Source organism: Schistosoma mansoni (genome assembly GCF_000237925.1).
Source record: "Schistosoma mansoni, WGS project CABG00000000 data, supercontig 0113, strain Puerto Rico, whole genome shotgun sequence".
Lineage (NCBI taxonomy): Eukaryota > Metazoa > Platyhelminthes > Trematoda > Strigeidida > Schistosomatidae > Schistosoma > Schistosoma mansoni.
Genome location: NW_017386033.1, coordinates 521,299 through 549,169, shown reverse-complemented (window position 1 = coordinate 549,169; position 27,871 = coordinate 521,299). Strand labels below are relative to the sequence as shown.

The following is a 27,871-nucleotide window of genomic DNA, read 5'->3' as shown; positions in this document are numbered from 1 at the left end:
ATATGTAATGAACGAGACTTAGGTGAGGAAGGTCAATTTATGATTTAGCACAAAATTAATGAGTCCCTTCATAAAATGTTAAAACCATACTTTCAATACTTCATTTGCGAATCCTCCATCAATTGTCTCAAACTTCATAGTTTGTTCATTACGATTACAACTACTCTATGTTCCCATTCTCTTCGGCTCGATCTTCCGAACCTTCCGCAGTCAAGCATTCTACTTATGTCAACAGACGTAAGTAGCATAAACCAAATATATATTTAAAAAATTAATAAGGAAGAAAGAATTTAATCAAATACTGGCTACAATTCCATACATATGCTTTTCATTTATATTTATTTAATTATGACTAAACTAGATAAACACTTGTGGAAAATATACTAGATTCGATCATCTGTAAGAACAATTTTACATTTTAATTTCCTCATTTGATCTTCAAATGTTTGTCAATCGAACCTACACATTTCTTACACTATCAAATGAATCCCAACTGAAATAATAATTACTTTAAAAGAATGCAGAGGCATATCTTATATAATAGAACATTCTGAAACATTGATAGTACCAAGTGAAGTAAGGGCTAAAAATAAGTGGTTACATAATAAACAAATGCTAATAGGACATTATAATAAAATGAGTAAAGCTCAATTATAAACTTGGACAAAATGAAATGATTAAGTGAGCGGATGTGAGGAAGAGTTGAAAAAGTATGATGTAAACAAATAAGACCAGTTCTCTTTTTGTCTGGATAGCTACTTCAGTCTATAATATAATATACACTCATCCCAACGACGTCCGTTGAAATCAAGAAGCCAGACCTTTTTTTAGGAGAGAAAGGTGATATGACAGTAGTTTTGTTCAATACGACTTCTATTTTTAATTTATTATGATGATTACTCAGTGTAATACTTGTTATAATTTAAGTGCGATATTTTCCTCAATATAAGTTTATTTCAGTGTAATTCTTGCTTAAAATAATGTCCGTTGCATAAATTCAGTATAGAATTCATAGCTAAGGTTTGTGTAGTAACTCTGTAACCTTCTTCTATATAATAACTGCTAAATAATCATTAAATATGAGTTAAATCAATGTATCTATACATGGATTCATATATCAATCCGATTTATTTACGGGTCCAATTAGATCCATATCATCAGTCCTTGTATTCCTACCAAGCGTCGTCGAATTCAAAGTTTCACTACCAAACAAGTCAGTTAAACATTTAACAGACTCAACATCAGTGTAAACTATTGGCAGTAACATGAAACAGATACATGTCAAACTTTGGTTAGGTTAGTGAACTTGTTTTTTTTTTTACATTGGATTGATAATTAGTTTACCTGCAGGATGGACTCTAGTTGATGTGTTATTGAGGAATTTTATTTTGTTTTCCTTGAAAAACTATCAACTTTGAAGCCAAGGGGAATACGGATGGGTGTTTTGTAAACTATATTTCCCTGTCTTAATTCCTCCTGGGACCCTTCAGGGGTTGCTGACTGTCTCAAGTTCAAATGAAGTGTGGAGTTGGATTAAAGTTGACAATCCTACCTCGTAAAAAAGTCTCGCCAACAAAACACTAACCAAAATAAACCAAATAATCAATGTTGACTCTGCTCTGAGGTAAAGAATTTCTATATAGAAAAGTTGTGGTACTTCATGAAGAAAGCTAAGATTATTCGGAAACTAAAAGGCCGATTTCCATTGTAACATCCAGTGTAACAAAGAAGTTAGGTATATGGAATGTATGGACAATATAAGACTGTCTCTTTGTTTTAAGTTTATCAGTGAGCTTTAGTGAATACTAGTTGATTTTTAGAGAGGTTCATTGTTGATCAATTCGACTAATTTGTCGATAGTAGATCACCTTTACTAACAAATGATTTTTTGTTACTGGTTGAACAAAAAGGCTATTAAGATGCTGATACGAAACATTCTATCTACTTATTGGATAAATTGAAATCTGAACTGTACCATCTGCTCTCCATTTAATGATGATGTTAACAAAGTGGAACTTACAATTTCTTTCGTATTATGTAGTAAATCAAATCTTACACTGGACATTGTATAGAATTTGAAAACTCAAATGAAGTCAGACGATAAACTTAATAAATAATTTCTAGGTGTAAAGTATTAGAACAGTACAAACTATATCTATCCGAACTGCGTCTAAAATAATTATTTTCATCCTAAATGTTCACCTATTTCTTAGTCCAATTGTATTGATAGTCATCTTTCTAAAGATTGATATATTTTATGTTAACCATATTACCACACAAAACATTATTTCCTGTTCAAACAAGCAAATTCCATATATATATATATATATATATATATATATTCAACATTCAGTATTGTCGGAGATTATAACTTGAGATTATAACTTTAGCTGACGAGAATATCAAAGAAGAAACCTCAGCAGAGGGTGGTGAAAGCCAAATGGTAGAAAGATATATATATATATATATATATAGAGAGAGAGAGGTTTTATTGAAAGGGGACCTGTTATCACACAACAAAAATAGAATTTACCTTCCTAGAAAATTGCCGACAATTGTAAAAACCTAAAAAAATCTATCACTTAAAAGTAGAATATGATGAATTCCTTTTTACATTTAGTTTTTTGCTGATTTTCTCAGCTGTACTCTTGTGATAATGTCAGTGTTCTCTGTTTGTTGTATATATGCTAATAATCCTTATTTTCTGAGAGTTAAAAATGTATTGATACCGAAGGACTGTCAAATACTTACACATTCCTCCAATACTACTATTATCATTTACATCAGTAACAGTGGTAGTGGTTGATGATATTGCTGTTGGAATGGTAGAAAAGAAATACACAATGCTTAAAGATTAAACATGGTATTCTTTGTTATAAGCACTCAAATATTACTGTTTTGTCTTTTTTTTCGAAAATATTCAACAGATAACAGAAAACTATCCAGTTTCCTGACAGTCAACCAAACCCAACATATTCGCACATAAAATCATTGAAATTCTACACTTATACATTTATCTGTTACATCCCTGTGTTTATTTTTATTTCACATTCAGTGTCTACTTACCAAAAATCTGCATATATATTGTAAATAACTGTATTCAAGATCTTTTTTTCAGTGAACATTTCTACCTATTTAACAAGTTTTATTGACCAACAATCACCTATTCATTTTCACACTGAAGACTTGCACACAAGAGAATTGATGAAGGTGTTTGTTCTGTATTGTAGAGCTATTTTTAGGAAGGTTTGTTGTTATTACTACTCTTGTTGCTTCTTGTAATCAAGATGAAGATGAGATAGTGTTCAAACATGAATTAGAAGATTGGAATAATGACAATTAGCTGACAGTTGGATCACTTATCCTATAACAGTTATTGTTAGTGTCATCATCGTATTTTGTAAGTCAAGTACACACTTATACACACAAAAGGTGATAAAAAGACAGGTAAGAAAATGTCTCGCGTAATTCAGATGATGAGACAAAATGAAATTGTAAGAACCATGTGGTTGTCCGTTAAACAACTTCACTTAACAGATAAAGTGATCATCACTCAGATAGGAAAGGAATAAATATTACTAATCATATGTAAATTAATGAAGCAAACCATGTTTAACATTAAAAAAACATATACGACGGTATGCAGCTCTTAAAAAGTGTGGAATTCCAGATATTAAGTAAACTGAGTGGTTTTGTGACAATTTCCATCACAAACTGACATCATTTGGGAGGAACCACTGAAAAACACTAACAAATTAACAACTGTTTCTTCCTAGTTTTGAATTACTCATTATTGAACACCTATAATCTCGTACAAGATTTCATCAAGAAAACTTCCAGAACTCCTAATGAGAACAACCGTTTACTCGATGTCAACAAAGACTGATTATCTCTTGTTCTTACAATAATTAACTCCTGGTGAATAAAGTTAACTAATCATGAAAGCTAGTCACTAATGGAATTAGTTAATTTAGTTATGTGGAAGACTTTACGATGTAAAGGTAATATTCATCATGAAATATTGCCAATGGGAGAATATAAGAAAATAATCCCTACAAAACTATTCCACTCAACGTTGTTATACAATGGGAACACAATGAGCTCAGTTCAGTACAGTACTGTGTACAGCAACTGATATATAAAACTTTCAATTATATGATAATAAATTTTGTAAAAAATCGTCTGTTTATAATTTTTAATTTGAAATTACATATCCTCTCTAAACGGCCGTCCAGTGCTTCCAGGTTTTCTATGGTGGATATATATATAGTTCCACTAAACACTTAAACATTATATAGTTGAGATCATGAGTCACTTGACCACCATGGAAAACCTGGAAGCACTAGACGGCCGTTTCACCCTATTGTAGGACTCCTCAGCAGTGCGCATCCACAATCCCGCCCCGCGAGATTCGAACCCAGGACCTACCAGTTTCGCGTCAGAACACTTAACTGATTAAACATTATTTTGGAAGACGAGGATTATCAGAACTATGTGCGATCAGATTGTTCGAAATGTATTGCGCTAATATATCACATAGTTCTGGTAATCTTCGTCTTCTTATTACATTATGGAAATTTATCAAATGGACAAATTACTTTAAACATTATTTAATTAAATTATCGTCTAATAGAAAAAACAAATGAACAGGTAGCAGATTTAAACACTAACATATCTGGAAAAAATCTTTACAATTTCTAAAGTGTCATAGTTCACTTGTTAACACAATAAGAAGGAATGAACAAATGGAGAAAAAAGAAACCATATGTACTAAAATTAATAATCTAAATAACAACTGTGAGTAAACAGATATAATTTACGAAATTCAACATCTAGAATATACTTATACAAAGTTAAAGAGTTCAAAAAATCAGAGGTGTAAGTGTGTGTATGTATCTTAAATTAAATCAAAACTTTACAGTATCTATCACTATGAACATATGATACCTTATATTGTATATGTGAATCATCGGAATTTTTATATTTGCTAGAGGAAAAAATTTACCATCAGAAGAGGTTTTGTGGATATTATAGTAATTTTTAATAGTTGAGATCATAAATCAACTAAAGCTGGACCACCATGGAAAACCTGGAAGTACTGGACGACCATTTTGTCCCAGTACGGGACTTCTCAGTAGTACATATCCACGATCCCGCACGTACCACTCGAACGCAGGACCTTCGGTTGCGTGCGTAGACTTCCAACCTCTAGACCACCTAGCTGACATCCAACAGTGGATTTAAACAACACACATCATGTTGAATTATAAATAGCGATTGAATTTATCTGATATTAATTTTATCTTGATGAAACGTAATTCAAACAGAGTAACGTTATTGTATTCTACTTCACATTACTGATCAAGTTAAGGAATCATTTGAAGTTACAAAACACTTAATTGTTATTTTGTCTTAGTCCAGAACTTTTTAAAAGTGAGCATCCATATCCCACATTGGAGGTCGAACTTAGGATCTTCAATGGTTTATGATTATAATTTCAATCAAATCTGAAGAATTTGAGATAATCCAACGCCACATGTAGTTTACTGCTTCATTTCGGACATGATTAAAGTCCACTGGCCATTGCATTTCAGTTTTTTCAAAAATTTCAAATTTACCTTACTGACGAGTATCAGTGAATATGAAAATTAGATTTACAAATTCTTAATAAATTTCATAAATAAATTTCTTTTTAGAAAGTCAAATAATCACTTGACTAAAATCATTTGCGTTCTTTGAATAATACTTGCTTAAAATAATCATAGACTCTGCCTGTACCTCCTCCGGGGACTACTGCCGGTCCCAAGACCGGGTAAAGGGGGAGGGTTGGGCATGGGGTTAGCGACCCCATCCCGTAGAAAACCAACTCGGTAAAAAAAACGCTAACCAGAAAAAAATCAAGTAGGTAAGATTATCATAATCAAAATGCTTTTACATACTCAATCATACAGTTAACCAGTCGATGAACTCATTATTATTCTGTACAAGAGCAAAATATCTACAACTGCAATAATAATAAATAATAACTAAGAAAATATTTTGAAAACTTTTTCTAACAACAAATGTATTTGATTTTGCCGCCAACTTATTTCCCGCTCTCTATTTGAATATTTCTTTTTAGTACTGTGGTAAACTAGAATGATGGGAATACAAAATGATAAGTAAATAAATAAGCAAATAAAATAAAATGAGCATTTCCCATTACTTTGTATAGAAGTGTATATGTATGGTATGTATATGCGTGTCAATTGATATTTATCACTGTAATAACAGTACTATTTCTACTACTATCACCAATACTACTATTACCACTACTACTGAATTATCTTCCTGTTTATTGGCATAAATCTCAAGAATTTTAAATCATATTCAAGATTGGTCAATGATAAAATGTAAAGTATCCCAAGAATATACTACTGAATATACAGCATTTTCAACAGTGAGTATAATAATAATAATAATAATAATAGTCATATTAATAATCACGTCTTTAATAATAACTATTATACTCAACCGAAGTTGAGTTCAGTAGAGAAGAATATATATTTATCATTAACTAGCTACAATAAATTTTCTCTTTTCGTTATGTATTTTCACAGTTCCTATATTTATTTATTTATATGTTTACTTAAATACACTTGTATACAGAATAAAAGGGAAAATCAGAGAGACAGGGTCAGAGAGAGAGAGTAAGAGTGAAATGGAGCGTTATCTAGTTAGAGTTAGTTGGTTAGTTAGAAAAAAACAACAACAAATCCAATGAAATATAGGTATATGTAGTTGATTTTGTTTTAAGATTTTTATACGTGGGATAAACAAATGTGAACATTTCTTTTTCATTTTGAAATGGGTTCTTTTTGTTTCACCGATTTATCTTCTCTTTTAAATCTCGTGTAAAATAAATATTAACTATAATAATGCTAAGAATAAACGAAGGGAAACAAGGGTTTTGTTAGTCATTTATTCTTGTTTAAAATAAGTAAAGCTTATCTACATGTTTGATATATGTGATATTAGATGATGAACATTAAAATGAAGTATTCATAGTAAGTATTACAAGATTTGTTAGCCAATAAACATTTGGTTGTTCAAGGTGAAGATAATAGTTTTCGTTAAAAAAAAGTAATGAAGATAAATCAGAGGGGGTTTTGTGGAGAATTTAGTATTTTCACTGTTGAAATGAAGATAAGTTCGAATGGAGAGTAATAATAATAATATTGAAATGTGTAAAACTCATATTTAACCATAGTTTCTATGTTGATGAACCATAAAGGCTAGAACACTTGATCCTTGACATACCATTAACTTTACAAAGAACAAGCTCCTCTGACAATTTCACGTATACATAAATGGAGCGGATCAGTATAAATCTATACTGTATCATGCATTTATGTAGGTTGAAGTATGGTTTAAAATTATATTGACTTAAAACATAAGAAACAAATATTTTTTTAAAAACCGCACAACACAAAAGTAAAGTTTTATTTTCAGTGATAAAATCATCCTTCAATGAAGATTAAGTTTCGTTTACATGTCTCTCAAGACTAAGTCTTATTCTAACATTTGAATACTTGATATTAATTAAATAACTATATTGAAATTCATATTTCCTTCTACTCAATTCAGAATTTCTCATCAATACGTAATTTCCTTTTCATAGTAAAGGAAAGCCAAGTAATACAAATTACCAATAACTATCAGTTACTGTAGTTGAATATTTTTACACTTGAATCAAAATTTATAAAAAAGTTAACTTATATTCAATGTTATTGATGAGGCATTAGTCAATACCTTCCAATCAACCGACCATTTTGAAACCTTAACAGTACATAACTTGAAGTAAATCATTAATTATTCTTAAATTCTGATCATTTAATTAGATAACTCATGGAGTAACTAAGCGTTATGTCCTATACTTGATCACAGCGGAATGCAATAAACAACTAAGGGCACTCGAATGTGTAGAACCTTAAAGTCGAAAATCAGAAGATGGAAGAAGCAAGAGAAGTGATTATTGGGTAAGAGTCAAAAATGTACAGAAGAACATGGGTATTTATAGTTATTAGCATTGGTTATGACATCATTATAATTTAGCCAATCCACAGGAAGGCTATTTATGCCATCGTTCAATCGAAGCACGCCGTGTTGGTATTCTAGAAAGCTCCTTCAGGTGCTGATTGAGTGGTATTGTGATGTGGTCTACTTATATCCTTATAAGTAGTATATGGTGTGGGTCAGACATAGAATGTTTTTTGGAAGAAGACCGATGAGGAAAGAACTGAAATGAAGCGCAATCGTTTGGAAAATGCATGAGCAATGGAATTGGAGAAGAAACAGTGAAGATTGAAACAATTGATTGTTAATTTGCAAATTAATTGTTCATTGTTTGGTTATCAGAATTTACTGAGATAGTCTGTAATCTTTGCTTAAATACATTCGATTGTCCCCAACCATTGTTCTGTTCACTAAAGTATGTCTTCGGCTTCTTTAGAACCTATGACGTCTTCACCGTGCCTCTCGAAGTCATCCCAACACTAATATCCTTTTATTATCATTGACTGATATCGGTTGAAAAACCAGTTAAATCAAGACAATATGATTGATTTTATTCCAGATATGTATACTGCGATTTTTTGATCTTAAATGATTTATTATATGTAGCTAATATGTAGTAATACTAAATTAACCATGAAAATTGAAAGTTCTATATTCAGGTTTCTATTTTATTACGGTTAATTAATTCTGTAGGAATAGATGACCATGTCAATGAAAACTATCATTCCAATATTAGTTATTTCGACTATAATTAATATTTTCTCACTATTTGATAAAGTGATCGTATTTGGTGATTAACAATTTGACAGATGGAAATTCCACATGAATAGACATTAGTTTCTGTTATCAACACAAATAGACAAAACACTCAGTGTTCATGATTTACCACATTTTTAGTTTTTGTGATCACGTATACATAATATTTTACTGATGTTGATAAATTTCACTCCTGTGGCAATATTTTGGTGAAATTTTGTTCTCTATGCTGGATGACTTGGTAGTGGAGCTTTCATCGTTACTCTGAACGATATCATCAACACAAACTTCAAGTAGAAGTGAGGTATTCAAATTTCTCCATATATGACTACCAACTTGTTCTGTAGACTTCGATCTTAATTGGTTATTGTTCACCCTTAACCCGTCATGACTTAACTCTCTCTTTGATTGTATCTCCCACTGATTTGATTCTTGGTTCTATATTATTATGGACAAATATAGGACCAAGAATCAAACCAATGGGAGATCAATCAAATAGAGAGTTAAGTCATGACGGGTTAAGGGTGAACAATAACCAATTAAGATCGAAGTCTACAGAACAAGCTGGTAGTCATATATGAAGAAATTTGAATACCTCACTTCTACTTGAAGTTTGTGCTGATGATATCGTTCAGAGTAACGATGAAAGCTCCACTATCAAACCATCCAGCTCAGAGAACAAAACTCTACCAAAATCATCCACCTGAGCCACACATCTTCTCCACCATCAGTGACAATATCTCACATAGTAGAGCTGGGTGACGTGGGTTCAGATATTATAAAGAGTAAATCAAGATTTCAAGTATACCATGTTGGAGACATCTAGGCGGTAATGAAACTTAGGTTCATGGTTTCTTGTCAATTACCTTTAGCTACCTAAAACAGTCCTTATCATGAATTGATAATATTTGAAGAACTATCAGTAAAAAAATCTACTGACTGAAACAAACATATCTGTTCTCCAACTGAAGTTCATTCTATGATTATCATTTATTTTTTATTTAAATACATAAATATTAGTACAAATAGGTACCAGATACATATGCATCACACAAATTTCATTTGATTTGTGTGAGGGCTGTGATACTACCCAGGTGCCCAAACCGCAACAAGAGGTTTTGTCAGGTGGCCACCCGCCGAGCCTTTCACCCAAAGATCTGATACACTAGGCAGTGGGGCATCGTGAGGAGATGCAGTCCCATGGTAGCCGGTGAACAATGATTGATTCGTACGCCAATTTTTCCCTCAGGATACTGGAGCCCATGTGCACCATTAGTTTGGAATCAGGGTTTTCCAACTCCCCTAGGTGGATGCGCCGTGTCCACCAACCCGTTTAAAGCGCCTGACATTCGCTTTTCGTCCTCTCACTTTCGTGAACAACACCCCCGCCACGAGAAGGCAGGTGAGTAGGACTTCCCTGACAGAGGCTATATACACGTAGCCATGTGGGAGCATTTGGAGAGAGAGAGCGTACTCTCCACACTCTCGGCCATACCAATGCGATTGGGGGGGTGTGATACTAAATTATTTTTACCTAATAAAACCATCATATTTGTTATGATCTATAGACAATGATCATTAAAACATTTTTGCGGTTATTACCGAAAAATCTGATTATCCACCATAATTTTTTTTTCTAAAATGTTAGTCATTTTAAATTTAATCGTTGTTCTCATATTTTAGTGTTACCTTTTTGTAACCACATTTTCTCCATGATATCTTCTTTTTATTTTCAAAATGATTATTAAACATACAAATACAACACACAAAGAACAAATTTACTTGTATTTACATCTAAAAAGAAGAAAACTTTTTTTATATTTTTTTAAAAATAAGGAGAAATAACTGGACAAGACCAAAAAAAGAAAAAACGAAAGGAAAATTAGTCAAATGACAAATTTATAAATCATATTTTTGTCACTGATATTTCTCTTTGTATATTTGTTTCACTTTCGCACTGTATTCACTCTCCCTCTCTCTCTCTCTCTCTTCTGTTTATCATCATACCTACATATTTATACATCTTAACAAAAACTCTATGAATTTTAATGCAGACTAGACAAATGTAATGATTATTCATGATGAAAATGAGAAGAGGGACAACACTCTAATTTACAGATTGCAATGAAACAAAAGACAAATAAAAGAATTTTAAGCAAAGAAAGATATGCACAAATGTACAATATACGTTTATTGTATGCCATGGCAACTAAACTGGGATGACTTTTCAGAAATTTGTATTGTTTAAGAATATATATATATATATATATATATATAGTGGTCAGTCTGACTAATCTCTACATTGTTTAGTTTATCAATAAATTTAATTTTGTAGATTGTAAAAGGCACTATTTTTTAAAAATAGGTAGCTGATAATAAAGGAATTCTAACAGGATAATAAAAAATGTAAATTAGTTTTTGAAGTTTTTAAAGGTGCAACAGTTGTACATGTTTTTATTCACTTCACCCCTCTGATTATAATCATATGCTCACTAGTGATTGACTTCAAGATACATGTCTTGGAGTTCTAGTGGAAAGCAGTGACCAGTGGAGTTCAACCACGTCTGTTGTGAGATATCAACTCACTGAAGACAATTGGTGAATGGTCGCTCATAATTCGTGGATCGGTTGAAGTTAGACATTAACACCATTAGATGCCGGCTCAGTGGTCTATCGGTTAAGGGCTCTGGCTCGAGACTGGTAGGTCCTGAGTTCGAATCTCGCGAGTGCGGGATCGTGGATGCGCACAGCTAAGGAGTCCCATAATAGGACGAAATGGCAGTCCAGTGCTTTCAGGTTTTCGATGGTGGTCTAGCTTCAATTGACTCATGATTTCAACTTTGGGAAATTACTTCACTTAATTACTGAGTAGTAAATAACTCACATCTCATAGTGTGTATTTGTGTATGGTTAAATCATGAGTAATTTGAGTTTTTATTTTGTTAACTAAAATGATATAACTGGGGAGGTTTCATTGTTGTTCTGGACAACATCACTAGAGTTTACTTCATGAAAATGTTCAGAGAACTCAAAAACCACAAAAGCATCCATTTGAGCTGAAAATCTTCTATAGCATTTCAAAATGATGAATAGTGATGGATATTGTTATCTGTAGATGCATCTACATACAAGAGTTTGAAACTTTAGTTCAGTAATTCATATTATTTTCATACTAATAATCAACTGTCAGTATTATATATGGCATATTGAACAATTGTGACAAATAATTCCTAAACAGTTTTCAAGTTTACGACAACTGCAATCCTTAAACTTCAATGAATTTAGGAAACATGAATACCACAAAGAGGTTAGTTTTAGAGTTGGCTAACTGACATGAATCATTATTTTATTATTCAGTCACTAATGAAATATGTTTATCTTAGTAATATTTTAAGTACTTGACGAACCAGATCAAGAAAGTACACTGCTTATCAGATAAATTAACTATAATTACTGTGTAATAATTTCTAATAATACTAAATCTATGCAGTCAGTTACAACAATATGGGTAATAGCAACAACTAATCAGTCATAAACATCATAGAACCTAGCACACGTGTACATCGGCTTACGCTGTTGCACCGCATTAGCACAGCAATAGAAAGATACAAAGATTAATATCGGTGTAGTAGATGTAGTCAGTTGAGTGGAAAACATTAGATACAAATAGCGTCATCTAAGATGAAAGGGTGAATTGGTGGGAGAAAAAGTAAAACGATAAATTTTTAAACCCACGACCTCGAGGAGGACATCCGGATTACCATAATTAATTCTGAACCATGTCGTAAAGTGTCTTCAGATACTGATTACAATAATCACTCTTACTTCAATCAGACAGTCTTCACTTAACATTACTAAAACACACTAAAGTTCCAAGAACAATCAAGGTCATCACAGCTGTACCAATACAGAGTGGATTGATGTCTGAAGATTTATGTTAATTTAAAATAGCTTTCATCAGCTATCGAATACCAAATGTAAAATTAGTGGAAAAGTGATGGGTCATTAAAACAGTTTTTAAGTACATAGTTCCATACTTGTAGAAATATTTATGTGAACTCCCACACGCAAGATCGAATTGAAAAACTAATCACTGTCAATTACTATGAGTAGTATAGCTTTGAGCTAGCGGTTTGATATTTTTCAGCTTCTTAAACGTATAAAATCTAGGATTAAACAAAAAAAGAGTAGGCCTTCACTCTCAAATTAAAACCTAACATCAACTTATAAAGTCACTGACTGTTAGATTGAGCCGTGTATCTAGGTGCGGACTACCTAGTTGGGATTTCAAGATTACTGCTATAAGTAGTTGGAGTCGTTAGATGGTATGGCTCGGAATCGATCAATTATTCTTAAACTAATTATACCTTTTATTCTACTAAACCATTCTTTCTTCTTGTATCATAACGTTTATACCCAATGTTTTCCATAACAACTTATCTGTCTACTACACTGACCTTCCTTGATATTTTCATCAAACTGAACTGATATGATGTGGAAAACTGAACAAATGCACACACATACAGGTCATCTTCTAAGTTGCTTATGACTAACTAACTAATATCTATTTTTGGCAAGAAATCCCCTTTCAAAGTCATTAATTTGGTAATCTGTTGAATATCATGTATAAATGAAAATAATTCTACATAACTATATGCAGGTGATCAAAGATGGATAGTGGCTAGCAGTGGAATCCGGGAAGCGCGTTTTGTTCTATTTGGGACTCGTCAGCTGGATGTACCTGCATCTCAAAGTTGATGTTCATTCTGGGACTCGAACCCAGTACCTTTCGCTTCAAACGCCATCACGTTATTCACTCGGCCACTAAGTCCGATGAAACGTGCGTCCTGGATTCCACTGTTAGCCACTATCCATCTTTGCTTACAATACTTGTGAATTAAGGCTATATCGAGGCAATACGCACAGTATGCACATATGCCAATAAGAGACTGACCAGTTACAGTCCTAAACATCAATGGGAAGATTCAAACAAACAATACTAAATAAATTTATATGTAGGTGAATTATGCAATTCTGAAATTGATCAATAATACATTGTAATGTTCTAATTTCTATCTGCTTTTTATTTTAAATTTATCTAAATAAACATATGATTACTGATAAAGAAAACATTCATAATGAATTTAATATGTATACACATAAAGATACCATTTTTATGAAATTGCCTACATTACATTCCTTTCTCTTTCTCTCTTCCTCTCTTCTATTCTACATTTTATAGAATGCCTAGTTAGGACAAAGAACTTTAAAAAAAGTTAAGCATATACAGTGTAAATATACTTTTGTAACATTTGTATTTTTGTTAATTGTCAAATTAAATTTTGAAGCTTAGTATGTTCCAGTTTAAATTTCTTATCACAATACTTGTATGTATTAGTATAGGGTTGTGGAGATTGTTAAGTCTAATTTGAATACATGAATGCATTAATGTTAGAACACTATTGAAAACCTGGAAGCACTGAAAGACTGTTCCGTCCTCGTGTAGGACTCCTCAGAATTGCACGACCACAATCCCGCACATGGGACTCGAACCCAGGGCCTTCTGTCTCGTGCACAAATGCTTAACCTCTAGACCACTGAGCCGGCATCCAACAGCATTAGTATCTAATTTCAACCAATCCAAGATATTGCGCGTTCGTTCACCATTGTCTTCAGTGAGTAACTGCCTCATAACAGACACGGTCGAACTCCAATGGTCACGGCTTCTCACTTAAACTTCAGGAAATCCATCTTGAAACCAGTCACTAGTGAGCACATGATAATTATCAGTATAGCGTTGTGGAGATTGTTAAGTTTAGATTAATATCATGAATGGATCAGTATTAGACCAATATCGAAATCCTAGTGGTCTAACATTGATCCATTCACTATATCAATCTAAATTTGTATGTATGTTGTAAATGAATCAATGTGGACAGAGGTGTGATTAACATATTAGAAAAATGGAACTATAATTCTTATTTGAATTTTATTTTTTTTTAATATAAGAACAAAAAAATCGAATGAAATATTTGATGTACCTATTAAGTAATTACATATTAACTCATCAGGTCGTCAAGGTTGATGTATAGTAGTTATTATTAAAGGATAAAACTTTAAAACAAAGCTTAAATCGCAGTTGAATTCTAACCGTTGACTTCTGAATTACAATATTGTTGTTAAAACAATTCTTGTTTTCTATATAAGAAATTTCGTCTAAATTAGAGCGAAAAGTTTTACAGTATTTGAGTGCCGAGTTGATGTAAGACATTAAATAGGAATAATCTATATTTGTAAAATCTCAGCGAATGAATTTGAAGTAAATCCAACGTTTTGCCTGGCAGTCTGGTTCAAACTTTTCCAAGGAATTCTTGTTTTCGACAACAAGATTCTTATCTAGGTGTCAATTTTTATTCAAGTTATCAATGTTTTAATAGACTTGTTTTATATTAAGTAATCGATATAAAATTGCTCACATGTATTTTCTTAAATTTTTCTTAATTTTGTTCCCACTGATTTGGATAACCGATACAAACGATTGTAACAAAATAGCTCAAATAATTCCAATGGTTAAATGAATTTATGTACACCTTTTTAATAATTATAGTTTTGTGGCTGTGGGATCTGAATCCAGTTAGATCGGACGAATGATTGTTAATGAAGTATACATGTCGCCAATTCTTGAATATAATCGCATTGGTGAATAATGGAATTAAAATAAGTCAAATACGAGAACGGATATCGAATAAGTATATTTTGTATAATTATTGATCCAGACAGACAATCAAAGGAACGAAGCGAAACGAAATGATACGCGGTGGAGAATGCATATGAGCCAACCCAATTTAACCAAGAGTGAATCGATATTTATAGCCGAACAAAAATGATGAGGAGTATAAGAAGTGAACACACACTCATATAAAAACAGTCAAAGTTAATAAGTGAATAATTAACAAGGTCAAAATGTGACTCATGAAGAATGAATAAACTGGTCTATCCAAAAGCTAGAATAAGCTATGAAGGTTTACATAGCGCCACAATAGCGGACAGAAAACATAAGTGACGATTAGACTTGAGCTAGAAATTATAACTTACTATCAATAATGTCAATTCCTCCTGCAGCTCTTCTAGGGTCATTGAAGATCCCAAGCCCAGGCAAAGGAGGAGGGCTGGGCATGGGGTCGGCAACCGCATCCCCTAGAAAACAACCATACTAAAAAATCGCTAACCAGAATAAACAAACTAAAACATTTGAACTCTGCCCTCCGAGTTGCAGAAGGAGGTATTAGGCTTCATGATGAAAGCCGAGATTCTTCGGAAGTTGCGGGGCTGATGCCCCTTCTAACAACCAGAGCAACAATTTTTATAGGTACACGGAATGTCCGTAATGGAGACGTGAAGGCGAGGATTGGCAAAGCAAGGACAACATTCCTACAGTTGAAGAACATATGGAACTCAAAACAACTGTCAACCAATATTAATGTCACAATCTTCAATATGAACTTCGAGACAGTTAGTTCTATTGTTCTGAACTGAGAAATGGAGAACTGCTACAACTATCATCCAGAAGGTACAAGTATTTATAGATAGTTATCTACGCAAAATGCTTAACATTCACTGGCCGGATACCATCAACATCAGCCTACTGTGAGAGAGGACAAACCAGCCTCTATCTGAGGAGGAAAATAGGAAAAGACTTTGAAGATGGATAAGACATACATTACGGGAATCGTCAAACTTTATCACGACGCAAGCCCTAACTTGGAATCGTGAAGGGAACTTGAAAAGAGGAAGACCGAGGAGTACATTACGTTGAGAACTGGGTTAGAGAAACTAAAAGGATGAACAGCAACTAAAAATAAGTGGAAAGGATTGACCATGACAGAATTTGATGGAGAATGGTGATTGGCGGCCTATGCTTCTCTATGAGGTGTAACAGGTGTAAGTATGTAATCAATCATGTCCCAAACTTCTCTCAACAGAATGCTACTTTCCACTTATCATTCATGTACTGTCGGAAAGATATATTAATTAAATACAGTATTATCCAAAGTACAAACTACAGGTCACTTTAAATTAGTAATACAATGGACGATGCGTCATTATTAAAGGTAAATAGAAGTAATCCCGACTTTTGATATGGACATCAATACCAGGATGTAAGTATATCAAGTTAACTAGTCACTAACTGAACAAAACGCTTGTTTTAGATTTCAATTCTAGTCAACACTCAAAATCTTACATAAAAACTCTAAAATAAATAATAAAGTAACATTTTTGATATTCAACTAAATTTTTTTTCGATTGTTTTAATGAGAAAATGTGTAAAAAGAGATAACACACTTGACAACTAATTTTTGCATTTTTAGAAAAAAAATTATGTTAAATTTGTGTTTTTTTGTTGTTTTTTTCAAAATTATTACATAATAATGTTCCATGTAAAACTTGTAATAAATCAAAATTATTAACATACATATATATTAGACATTTCCACCAATCATATTTGCACCTTGAAAACATTAATCATTTGATTGGTTAGTGATATTAGGCTACATTTTTAAAAAAATAAATAAATATCTATTGTATATTTATCAGTTACTGATAGTTGTTTACATGTATAGATTTCTTGATCAGTTTAAGAGTCTTACTTTCTTTTGTCGAGAAAAAAGAAAGAGCTGATTATAACCTTTCCATAAATAATATACAGTCGGTAATTTACATGAAACTAAATATTTTTAAGAGATGTAAAGAATATCCTTGGTCTTCCTCTTTTCAATTTCCCTTCAGGATTCCAAGTTAGGGCTTGCCTCGTGATGCAGTTAGACCATTCCCGTAATGTATGTCTTATCCATCTTCAAAGTCTTTTCCTAATTTCTTCTTCATGTTAAGAATAGTTATGAAAATTTTCTTTAAAGTTACCCAAACTTGATGTAAAATAATCTAAGTATTATTAGTATGAATAACTGGTTTGTAAAATCTGAACTGAATATAGGAGTTATAGTGTTGTGGAAGTTAAGATTATAAAGAAAAGAGCTGTTGAACAGAAACACTGATAAACTAAAAAGTTGTACTTCAGTACTAAGTAACGAATCAGGAAATACAAACATATGATTTATTGAATAGTTCATTAATGGTGCAGTCTTACTCAAAATATTCATTTAAGAGTGAATAACTCATGTTCAATATATCCGTTGATAGAACACTTTATTGATAATATGAAAAACAGATTATTCCAGCATAATGCTGGTCCAGTTTTCCTTTCCACCTGTTAATTCTGAATTTTATGCTAATTAGATTTATGTGTATATTATCAAACAGTTCTGAATAAGAACCAGATAATCGTTCAGTGTGATCTATGATTCATAAGTGGTGCTCCAGTGGTTGTCAGTTCTTGATGAAGAATAACTTCCATTCTCAAAAATAAGTTTTCTTTAAAAATATGATTGTATACTTATCGACTAGTCATGAGTGAAATATCTTATCAAATGAGGTCTATAAAATTCAAGCGAGTCGATATATTCATTAAACAGTTCGAAAATATTTAGTTTTGATAAAAAAATTAAAACTAAATGTCAATATTACATTAATCATCTCGGAATAAATATTAGCCAAAAGAGAGTAACCAACTATAGTTCTTAACATCAACAACTGGAAAATAAGAACTCATATGTCAAATCTAAACTTATTAATGGTTATCAGAATTATGTAACCCAGTAAATAGAGCAATAACTTATGAAATGAAACTTGCTGTCTTCAAGAAGATTGTGAATACCAACACTTGGATGACAGTTTATCCCGATGATGAGTCTCAAATAGAGCGAAACGCGATATCAATATTCCATTGTTAGCTTTAATCCAACATTTTTATGTAAGCAGCTTTCAAATCTTATGTATACATCATGGAAAATAAAGATCCATAGAGTATCACTCCAAGTGTACTTCACTTCTCAATTCAACAATAACACCCCTCAAGTCAAATAATCCACTAAACAACTTCAGTAACCCATTAAAAACTGAATAAGATTTCTGTAAATATATAGCCATCCAGATTACATTTTATTAGGCCGGATTATACTATTTAGTGAATAAGAAATCACAAAAAGCACACACTTGTGATTAAATCCACTACTTCACAGGTCATTATAAGTGAGTGAATGTTCATGTGTATGTTCACTCGGTGCACAAACACTCCTTGGTTAAATTAATAAAGAAGAATAGATGATGAGGTGGTGGATGAACACTGCTGAGGAGTCCCATACTAGGATAAAACACCAGTCCAGAGTTTCCTGATTTCCATTGGTTGTTTCACAAAGATTGATCCAGGATGTGAATTATAAAAAAGTAATACATAGTGACTTCTACCATTAATGACATGTGACAAATGAAAATATGACCAAAGATAAATTTGTCAATTAAAATTATCTTCTACTTTTAAATATTCAGTGGTTTTATAAATTCCTCATCTATCAACAGTTTTTTTTATCTATATTCATTACTTTCGCATGTTAATACTGTTGAAATGATACAGCCGATGAATGAATCTTAATGAAGATTTACTAACCTATTCATATATGACTGACAGTTTCATCAACAGTAGTAGTATAAATGAATAAATAACATTAGACCTGTTTTTTTAATCATAAATAAAGATAACACATTCATATATATATATATATATATATATATATATATATATATATACGTAAAGAAATATGCAAATTATGGTATCAATCAACTGAAGGCAACCAGAAAAGTGACAGTAACGACAACATCTCACATCAATTAATACATAGAATCGAAGCCGCTAACATTATCAGTAATTTCTAATATAAACAAGAATAAGTAGGTAAATATTATCAATATGAAAACTAAGACGGAAAACTTATATTAAAAATTTTGTTTAAAATAACCATAAAACAATGTAGGATAATCAATTGAAGTTGATGTTCCATTATGTCTATTTGTATATATATGTATAGGAGTTTGACATGAATCTTTTGTCTCTTATGTTCAATCATAACCATTATCACTCATCAGAATCTTATAAGCATAAGAAAATAAAAGGGGATCATTTTTGAAAATGCTCTTCTGTTCTTTATCAAATAACTTGATGCATATCGTGAAATAAGTTATTTTTGACTTAAAAGTATTGAAGGAGAAACAACTCTTGTTCAGTCAAATATATATAAGAATAAGTATACAATACACTGTCACATGAACTGATTCGTTTTTTTTTTCATTTTACTTATCAAATGAAGTGAACATAAACATTACGCTTAATAAGTGTACAAAAGTTTATATGTATATATATAAGCAAGATGCAAGCAAACAGTTTACTTATTCACCACAAATAGATTGATATAATCTTTTATTTTTATAAGAGAATAAAATTCAAATGTATTGAGAAAATGACACGAGAAAGAAAATTTCATGTCAATCTCTTTTCCTTCCTACTGCACAAAATGAACAGATGATGAACAAGATGATGGTGAGGATGAGGTTACTAGCATGGTTTTAATGTTTAATAAGTGTATTGTTTACAGTACTCTCATTTTTCTTTCCGTCTATTTGGTGGGTGAGTGCTTCATGCTGAAGCGTTGTCTGAAGTTATCTTCACCAATCTACTATGAACGTGTCAGTGGAGCCTTCTCCCAGGATATCAGATGAAAAACACAAATACACTAAAAGTTTGGGTTAGAAATGAAATCTTGGATGAGAATTACACCTTAAAATGTAGTATCGACTCGCTAGATGAGCTAAAAATAGCGGAGAGCAATTGATACAACATCCCAAATGTTGCAGATAATTTAAGCTTGATGATGACGATTACTAATATTTATGGCCATATATTATGATAAGACTGAGAATATTTATAATGAAGTTATATCAATTAGGAGAATAAATTTTGAAAACTCAGTAGGCACTAAGACTATTTTTTTGTTTCGTCTTAGACTACTGCACTGTATGAATCCAGTATCATCACGTATGATAACACTAAACTAACAAGTCAATTCAATCTTTAGTGAGTAACATTGATAATTTAAACATCTCACGCTTAACTTATTCAACAGAGCAGGTGACAGTCTTCTGTTATAACTTTGGGAAATTCATCTCACAGTTAACGAATAGGGGTCTTAATATTATTCAACTAATCCTTCTCTGTTATCAAGAATTAGGTACTAATTGCTGATGATATTAGGTAACAGAAATTAAAATACACAGTACTATGTATTGCAGAATTTATCAACTAATGTTTTTACTTGATTCAGACGTTTATCAATTCACCACTGAACTACTAGTCTAAAACCAAATTTCATCTGGAAGTGTCTAGTTAATAACTCACTGTGATTAGAATACAAATAATAGATTCAAATACTCTGTTACGCGCATAAATTAATTGTTTTTAAAGGTTGGTATGGGAAAATGATCATTCTATTTGGCATAAAGACGGGCTTTAGGGAAGGGGAGACTATGTTTTATTTGTAAACTGTTGCTACTATAAGTGACATGAGTTTGATTCTCCTTGCTGATGCCCACAGACTAAGTTTAGAGTAAGAGAGTAGCTTGTCAGCAACAGTGAATCGGGGTTACATTACATTCCAGACTGAAAACTTTGGCCAGTGAATTCTACCGAATTAAGTCAAAGATTTTGTTCTTACAGTTGAACCTGAGACTTTTGGTTTCTAGTTCATGTGTAATTGTATGAACTTACACTACGGACGTGTCTTAATCTTTGATAAGAAAAGATTATCCAGCATTGTGTGAATTTAAGTAATTCTTTAATCACTCAACCGTAAACAACTTAAAACCTGACACAAATGTTCATCGCTCCAAGCTCTCAAACCACATCAAGACTGAGAGATGAAATTATCAAAATGGGTACTAAAGTAGTAGAAGTAGTAGTAACAATCGTAACAAAAATGGTTAGTCATAAAGTAGATAATTCGATATAAGTTAATCTATAGAACACAAGTTCCAAACTAATTTTCCGAATCAAAATCTAAGAGTGGATAGATAATCAATTTACCCAGCACAATACAACCGATTGTGAGTCATCTCATCCAACATCTCTAAAGATTGGTCACGATAATCTCTCTGGTTTCAATCAAATAGTCTACACCTACCAACATAGTTCAATCAAAAGTCAATAACTTCATGAATATATCCCATATTTTGGTTTAGCAGCCTCCAGTTTTCTTCGAACCTATTCCTGCTCTATCAACATGTAATACATGTCCCAATCATCTCAGCTGTTAGGTACATTTTCTTATCCCTATTAAAATACTACTTCGATAAAGTGTAATAATTTTTATTTTCATAACAGATTTTTTTAAAATTCGAACTATGTGAAATGAAACATTACAGTTATGTAATCTGCTTGTTTTTTTTATTTTACATCTCTGTAACTAAGATTGATGATCCATGAATTATTTTAACGAATTGGTGATAACTGGTCGATTAACATAGAAATTAACATTTTAATAAAAATGTAACTATGTTATTTTTCATAATCAATGTGAATAAGTTTTAAGATAGGTCGAGAAAAAAGTAGAGAAGAAAAGAAAAGTTATCAGACTATAGTCATATTTTTAATGTTAGAATTTAGAAAAAAAATGATTTGTACCCTTATTTTAAGACAATTTTGACTGAATAATGCACAACTACAATGTAATGACTATTAATCTTTTGAAAGAAATTCAAGATATACACTTAAAACTTTGTAAACATCATAGTAGATTAGTAACTTCAATGTTACTGTGATCATGAACCAACCTAAATAAGGCAACCATTGAACACTACGAAGCACTGGACTTGTACTCACAAGTGGTTGACATGAAGAAGTCATTCGAGAACTTTACATAGGGAGCCGTAGCTAGAAGGGTTAAAACATGTTGATTATGGGATAGTAACTAATTAATAGCATTGAAAGATGGTTGTTCAGTCTCGCGAATTAACTGAAGGGTGACATGGAAATCTTTGGATACCAACTTAATGTTCTAGAGATTGAATACTCTTCACTATAACTGGAAGATATAGGGTTCGATCCCCAGTGTAGGAACTGGGTACTCACATATGAAAGTCCCATTTTGGAGCAAAACAGCTGTTTATTGTTTTCTGGTTTTAAATGGCCATCTAGTTTAGCTTGGTTCACGATCTTAATAATATTTAATAATTTCCACAAACCCTTTGGTTGATAACGATTATCATTACTATTATTGTTTTCTCCTGACCGTTGCTACTACCTTGACGTGGTACACGGGCTTGCTTATCGTGATGAACCGATCGAGCTATACTGTCTGGAACAATCGTTCCTCAACGTCCGACCATGCCAGGTAGGTCGGTTGAATAGCGGTAAAACTAAAAGCACCAAACCCAAGGTCCGAAGGCGAAGTCGAACTGCCGACTGTACAGAGGGGTGACAGCAGTATGGTGTCGCCTTCAGACAACCAGCATAACGGCGATGCTGCCTTCCCACAAGGAAGGGTGGAGTTAGAAAAGGTTGACCCTAAAAATGCACACCTCGCCTTATCCCATGAATATCTGTCTTCATCGGTAAGGTCCCAACAAGTACGGAGCTAACACAAAAATTACCCACAAAAAGGTCGTGTGTGACCGACCTCAAGCAGTTGTCCCTTGGGCACTGTGGTCACGCTCTCAGGTCATTAAGACCACTTCTAATCCAATTTCCTTTTCAGGTACCTCTAGAAGAACTCTCTCAAGGTATGGGCAACCGGGAAGTGATAACTGCCCTTATACCTCTAACAGCATTCAAGATCACTGTATTCATAATCAATCTCCTTCAATTCTTACTATTAAATCAATCAGTTGTAAGAAAAGTCTCGATTTTGATTGTTTCAAGCTATATATAGTAACCTGACAATAAAGGAGGTACTCATAAATAGTCAAGTGGGGATTTATTGAGTGATATTTTACACCAGTCAGTAATTATACCATTGAATCAATGTCTACCATATTATGTTTAATAAATGTGTAAGCTTACTCTTGGTATGAAATGTCTGATAACATTAGTAATGTATGCATGAGTTCTCCTACCACAACTTACATTCATCTTACTGATCAAAACCAGGAGTTCTGCACTTTATAAAATAACTCACGCAAGGTCACTAACTTTATCTATTGGTGGAATTTTTAAGTTCAATCACCTCTAGCCTTCTTCCAACCTACTCCTATCACAACTACGATACGTAGCACGTATCTCAGCAAAATTACCTAATAAAATTTCATCATAAAGTCATCAATTGATTCATCATGTTTAACCACAGCCTTACGACTAACACCATCATTACACACACTGTGATTTCAGTCTACACAAGCACTACTTCAAATGTTAGCAACCTATTCACAATGTTCATGTTTCACGACTATAAATTAATACTAAGAGATCTACTACATAGTTCATTCTACCTTGAATAGCTAACAGTAAAGTGATAGAACTAAATGATCTGTTCATATCGGTATAGCTATTTCATTATTCACCAACCAACAAAGAATTGATGAAGCATCTAAGTGAAATGATGAACAAAATCAAATGACCTCATTTCCACACGAACTTCATAACTATGATTTGCCAAATAAAGTGAATGTACTTCAGTAAATAAATGAAAAATAGCTTAAAAGATATTCCATTACAGTATTATGATGACAGATGAATAATAATGAGTCATGATAGTACTATTTAACAATATGATGATCAATGGGTCCTACTTATTAACTGATTTTGTTTTGAATTCCCACGATCAAGTAATATTCTATACATGCATCTATATATGGGCAAACATGAATGACTCAGCAGCTAATTACACTTCTAACTGTAATGTGCTTGTGTATGGATGTTTTTTTCGTCATTGTTATACACATATATGAAGCCTAAAATTTGGAAGTGTTCGCACCAATTGTTTATCATTGTTATTCTTATCGTTATGATAGTTTTAATAGAAGAGGATAAAAAAAGCAACAAATGCAAATTAACATTAGGATTGTTTTCTTTTGTTGTCACATTATTCCAAACTCACCCTCCCTTACAAACCAAGTTTACATAGTAATATGTATATCTGTTGTTTGTACATTTTTAGAAAAAAAGGAAGAACTGACTCTACCTACTGGTACATTCGTCGTAACGCACATTTACATACTGAAAAACAATAAGCAACTAACTGAAGAATTAACTAAACAGCTGACTTACTGATTGACTGACTAACTAGTCTGAGTGTAATAAAGCATACTGTAGAAGTTAGATTTCTGTTCGGACGAATGGTTAAGGTTAACAATGAATCGGAAAAGAAGAATTTGTTTAAGTAGTTAGCAAAAAAACAAACAAGAAAAGTTAATCTAGAAATAATTTGGTTCTTTTCAGTTGAATTGGTACTTTAGATGATTGAGTTATATGTAGTTTAGATTAAATTTAAGGGCAAGAAATATAGTAATACCATTTAAATGTAAGATGACACACTATTCTTTAAGAATTCATTCAACATTCATACAATCTGCATGATTATTGTGAAGACGTCTGATGTAGATAAAAAGCTTTAATATTTGGAACATGCAACATGTAGAATTATTAACGCTCGTCGCCGAACTCAAACATAATTTAATTATCTTTTAGGTTAGTGTTGGAATCTATGGAGTATATTCTATCTCATTTTGGATTCGTTGGATGTTTATACTTATAAACAAGTGCTGATGAAAACGTCTAGATATTTATCGTAAACAGTTTACTGGTACAAAATACTTCTAATAAAATAATTATTGTAATCTTAGTAGCTAAGTGGATAAAGTGGTGGAGTTTGGAGCGAACGATACTAGGTTCAAGTCCAGGAGTGAACATCAACTTTGGGTTGCAGGCACGTCCAGCTGATGAGTCACAAATAGGACAAAACGCATGCCCTGGATTCCACTGGTAGCCACTATCAATCTCTGCTTATTCGAAATTAGTGGTCAAAAATTTTAGTACTCATATTGTGACTTCAGAGTTATTTCAAGCTAGGATGATATAAGTGTTCAACCGTCTTAAATTCTCAATAATTTTCCAGATGATAATAATGTGTGATAAAACTATACAGATAATTTGCTAAAGGCAACTAAGATCATTTAGCTGGTCTATTTTAGGTTAATAGCAACATTAAGGTACTGATGTGAAGGTTAAGTACGGATACTAGTTAGTTTTAGCCAACCGTGTGACTTAACTTTTTTTCTTTTCAGTAATATTCATAGACTGTCAGAGTGGGTTGGAGAATGTTGGTCGGCAGCCTATGCTCCATTGGGAGTAACAGGCGTAAGTAAGTAAGTAAAGTAATATTCATAGACTGTAATGTTAAATTTAATGTTTTCATTGTTGTAAACATGCTTCATTCCTAATTCATTTTTTTTAAAATTCGTTTTCACTACTAATCTTAGCTAAAGATCCAGCCAACGGAAATCTAAGTGCACTAAACAACATTTAGATTTAAATATCTCAGCTAATTAAATTTGAAATTTATATATCTTCCTCTAGGACCACTTTAGCATAGTCTTCATGTGCCATCATTTCATTCACAATATATCAACATCTTCAAATCGGAAAAAAGATTCATTTCTAATTCCACCTCGAAGATCTTAACATTTTCTTCCCCAATGTTTCTCTTCTTTTTCCTAACCAAAAATGAAAATATAATAATAACGAGAAAGATATTTTCTCTTTCCAATCACATAAAATTACTGATCATATAAGCTTGTGGAGACATAAACAGAGTAAGAGAGAGGAAGGAATTTATCAATTTGAAATGATAATTATGAGTTGTCAGCCAAAAAAAGGTAAACTCAATCCCAACTGGTCTACTCCTAACTAACTTGCTTATTCGATTTGATTAAACATACACTTTTGAATTTTAATTTTGTTCAGACAGAAAGAGAGAGAGACAGAGTAGGAGGAATACACTTAGTGATGAACATACATACATATACGAAATGTCGAACTGACAGTAAAGAAGAGGAAACAAATTTTCAAAATTATTCGATTATGACTATATTATATATATTATGACGCTGTGATACATAGTGAGTCAACGGAAAGTTTTATTCAACCACTCTCTAAGACAGTAAGGAAATAAAAAGGGGTAAGACGATATACCTGTCATTTGCTTGAAAGTTTTTTTCTAATATAATTCAGCAATACTAAATCTATGTTCATATTAATTAAAGTTTAAAGCGTACATGTTACATTAGTAGATATAATATTCAAATACTTACTTGAAATTGATTCTAAACATGATTCAAATTCATGACTAGTAGATGATATTAAGTTGCCTGAATCATATTCTTTTTGTATACTAAGTGAAGAGGTGACTGACGGAAACAGTAAAAATTAAATGAACTCAATGTAGAGTGGGTTCAACAGGAAGAAAAAATGAGGTTACAAACGAAGTTGTAAACATGTATTAATTAAAAGCTGAGATGAAAATGCACTGATAGGTGCATTACCTCAAAGAGAAATTATTTCGATGATTCAGTTCTGATGTATGGGACATCTATGGGAAATTCAAAATAGATGTAAAAGTATTTTAAAGTGGAAAACTATAGATAAATTTATATAATTGGTAGAGACTTAGTGTTTCTGAATACAGAAAACCAATCATGATAGCTGAAACTAATTAGCATTATGTATTCAACACTAACGAAATAGATACTCTCCATGAGATTCAAACGAGTTACACTCTGTGCTAAAGCTTAATAATGTTATTAATGTCACAACTAAAATGTACAAAGTAATCGGTCATTGAACAGTATGTAATGTTATACTGATTAGTCATTATAAGTGGTCGAATTCTACTCACAGTGTATTATACCTTCCAGGCTACATGATAGGTAAAATGGTGAACTTTGTTGAGAACTACGTTTAGGTGTATAAAATGACAATATCTGAATCCTGAAAAATTATATTTAAATGGTCAAACTCAAAGTCGGGGACGTGCTTAATAAGTTATTTGTGTTGGATAGACTGTCACATTTTTTATCTCAGTTATATATAACGAATGGAAATTTTGAAGTATATATTTCTATGTAA

The 27,871-nt window shown here is 32.2% G+C and overlaps 1 protein-coding gene across 1 annotated transcript in view; it reads right to left on the bottom strand.

Moving 5' to 3' along the window:
* Smp_000530 (zinc finger transcription factor gli2) overlaps positions 1 to 10,525 on the bottom strand; it is a gene marked incomplete at both ends in the record, with an annotated part of 81,030 nt that extends 70,505 nt beyond the window's left edge. The window contains one exon of the mRNA XM_018790404.1: positions 10,501 to 10,525. Within this exon, the coding sequence (XP_018646315.1) occupies positions 10,501 to 10,525 (25 nt within the window). The remainder of the gene's footprint in view (positions 1 to 10,500) is intronic.
* Positions 10,526 to 27,871: the final 17,346 nt, after the last annotated feature.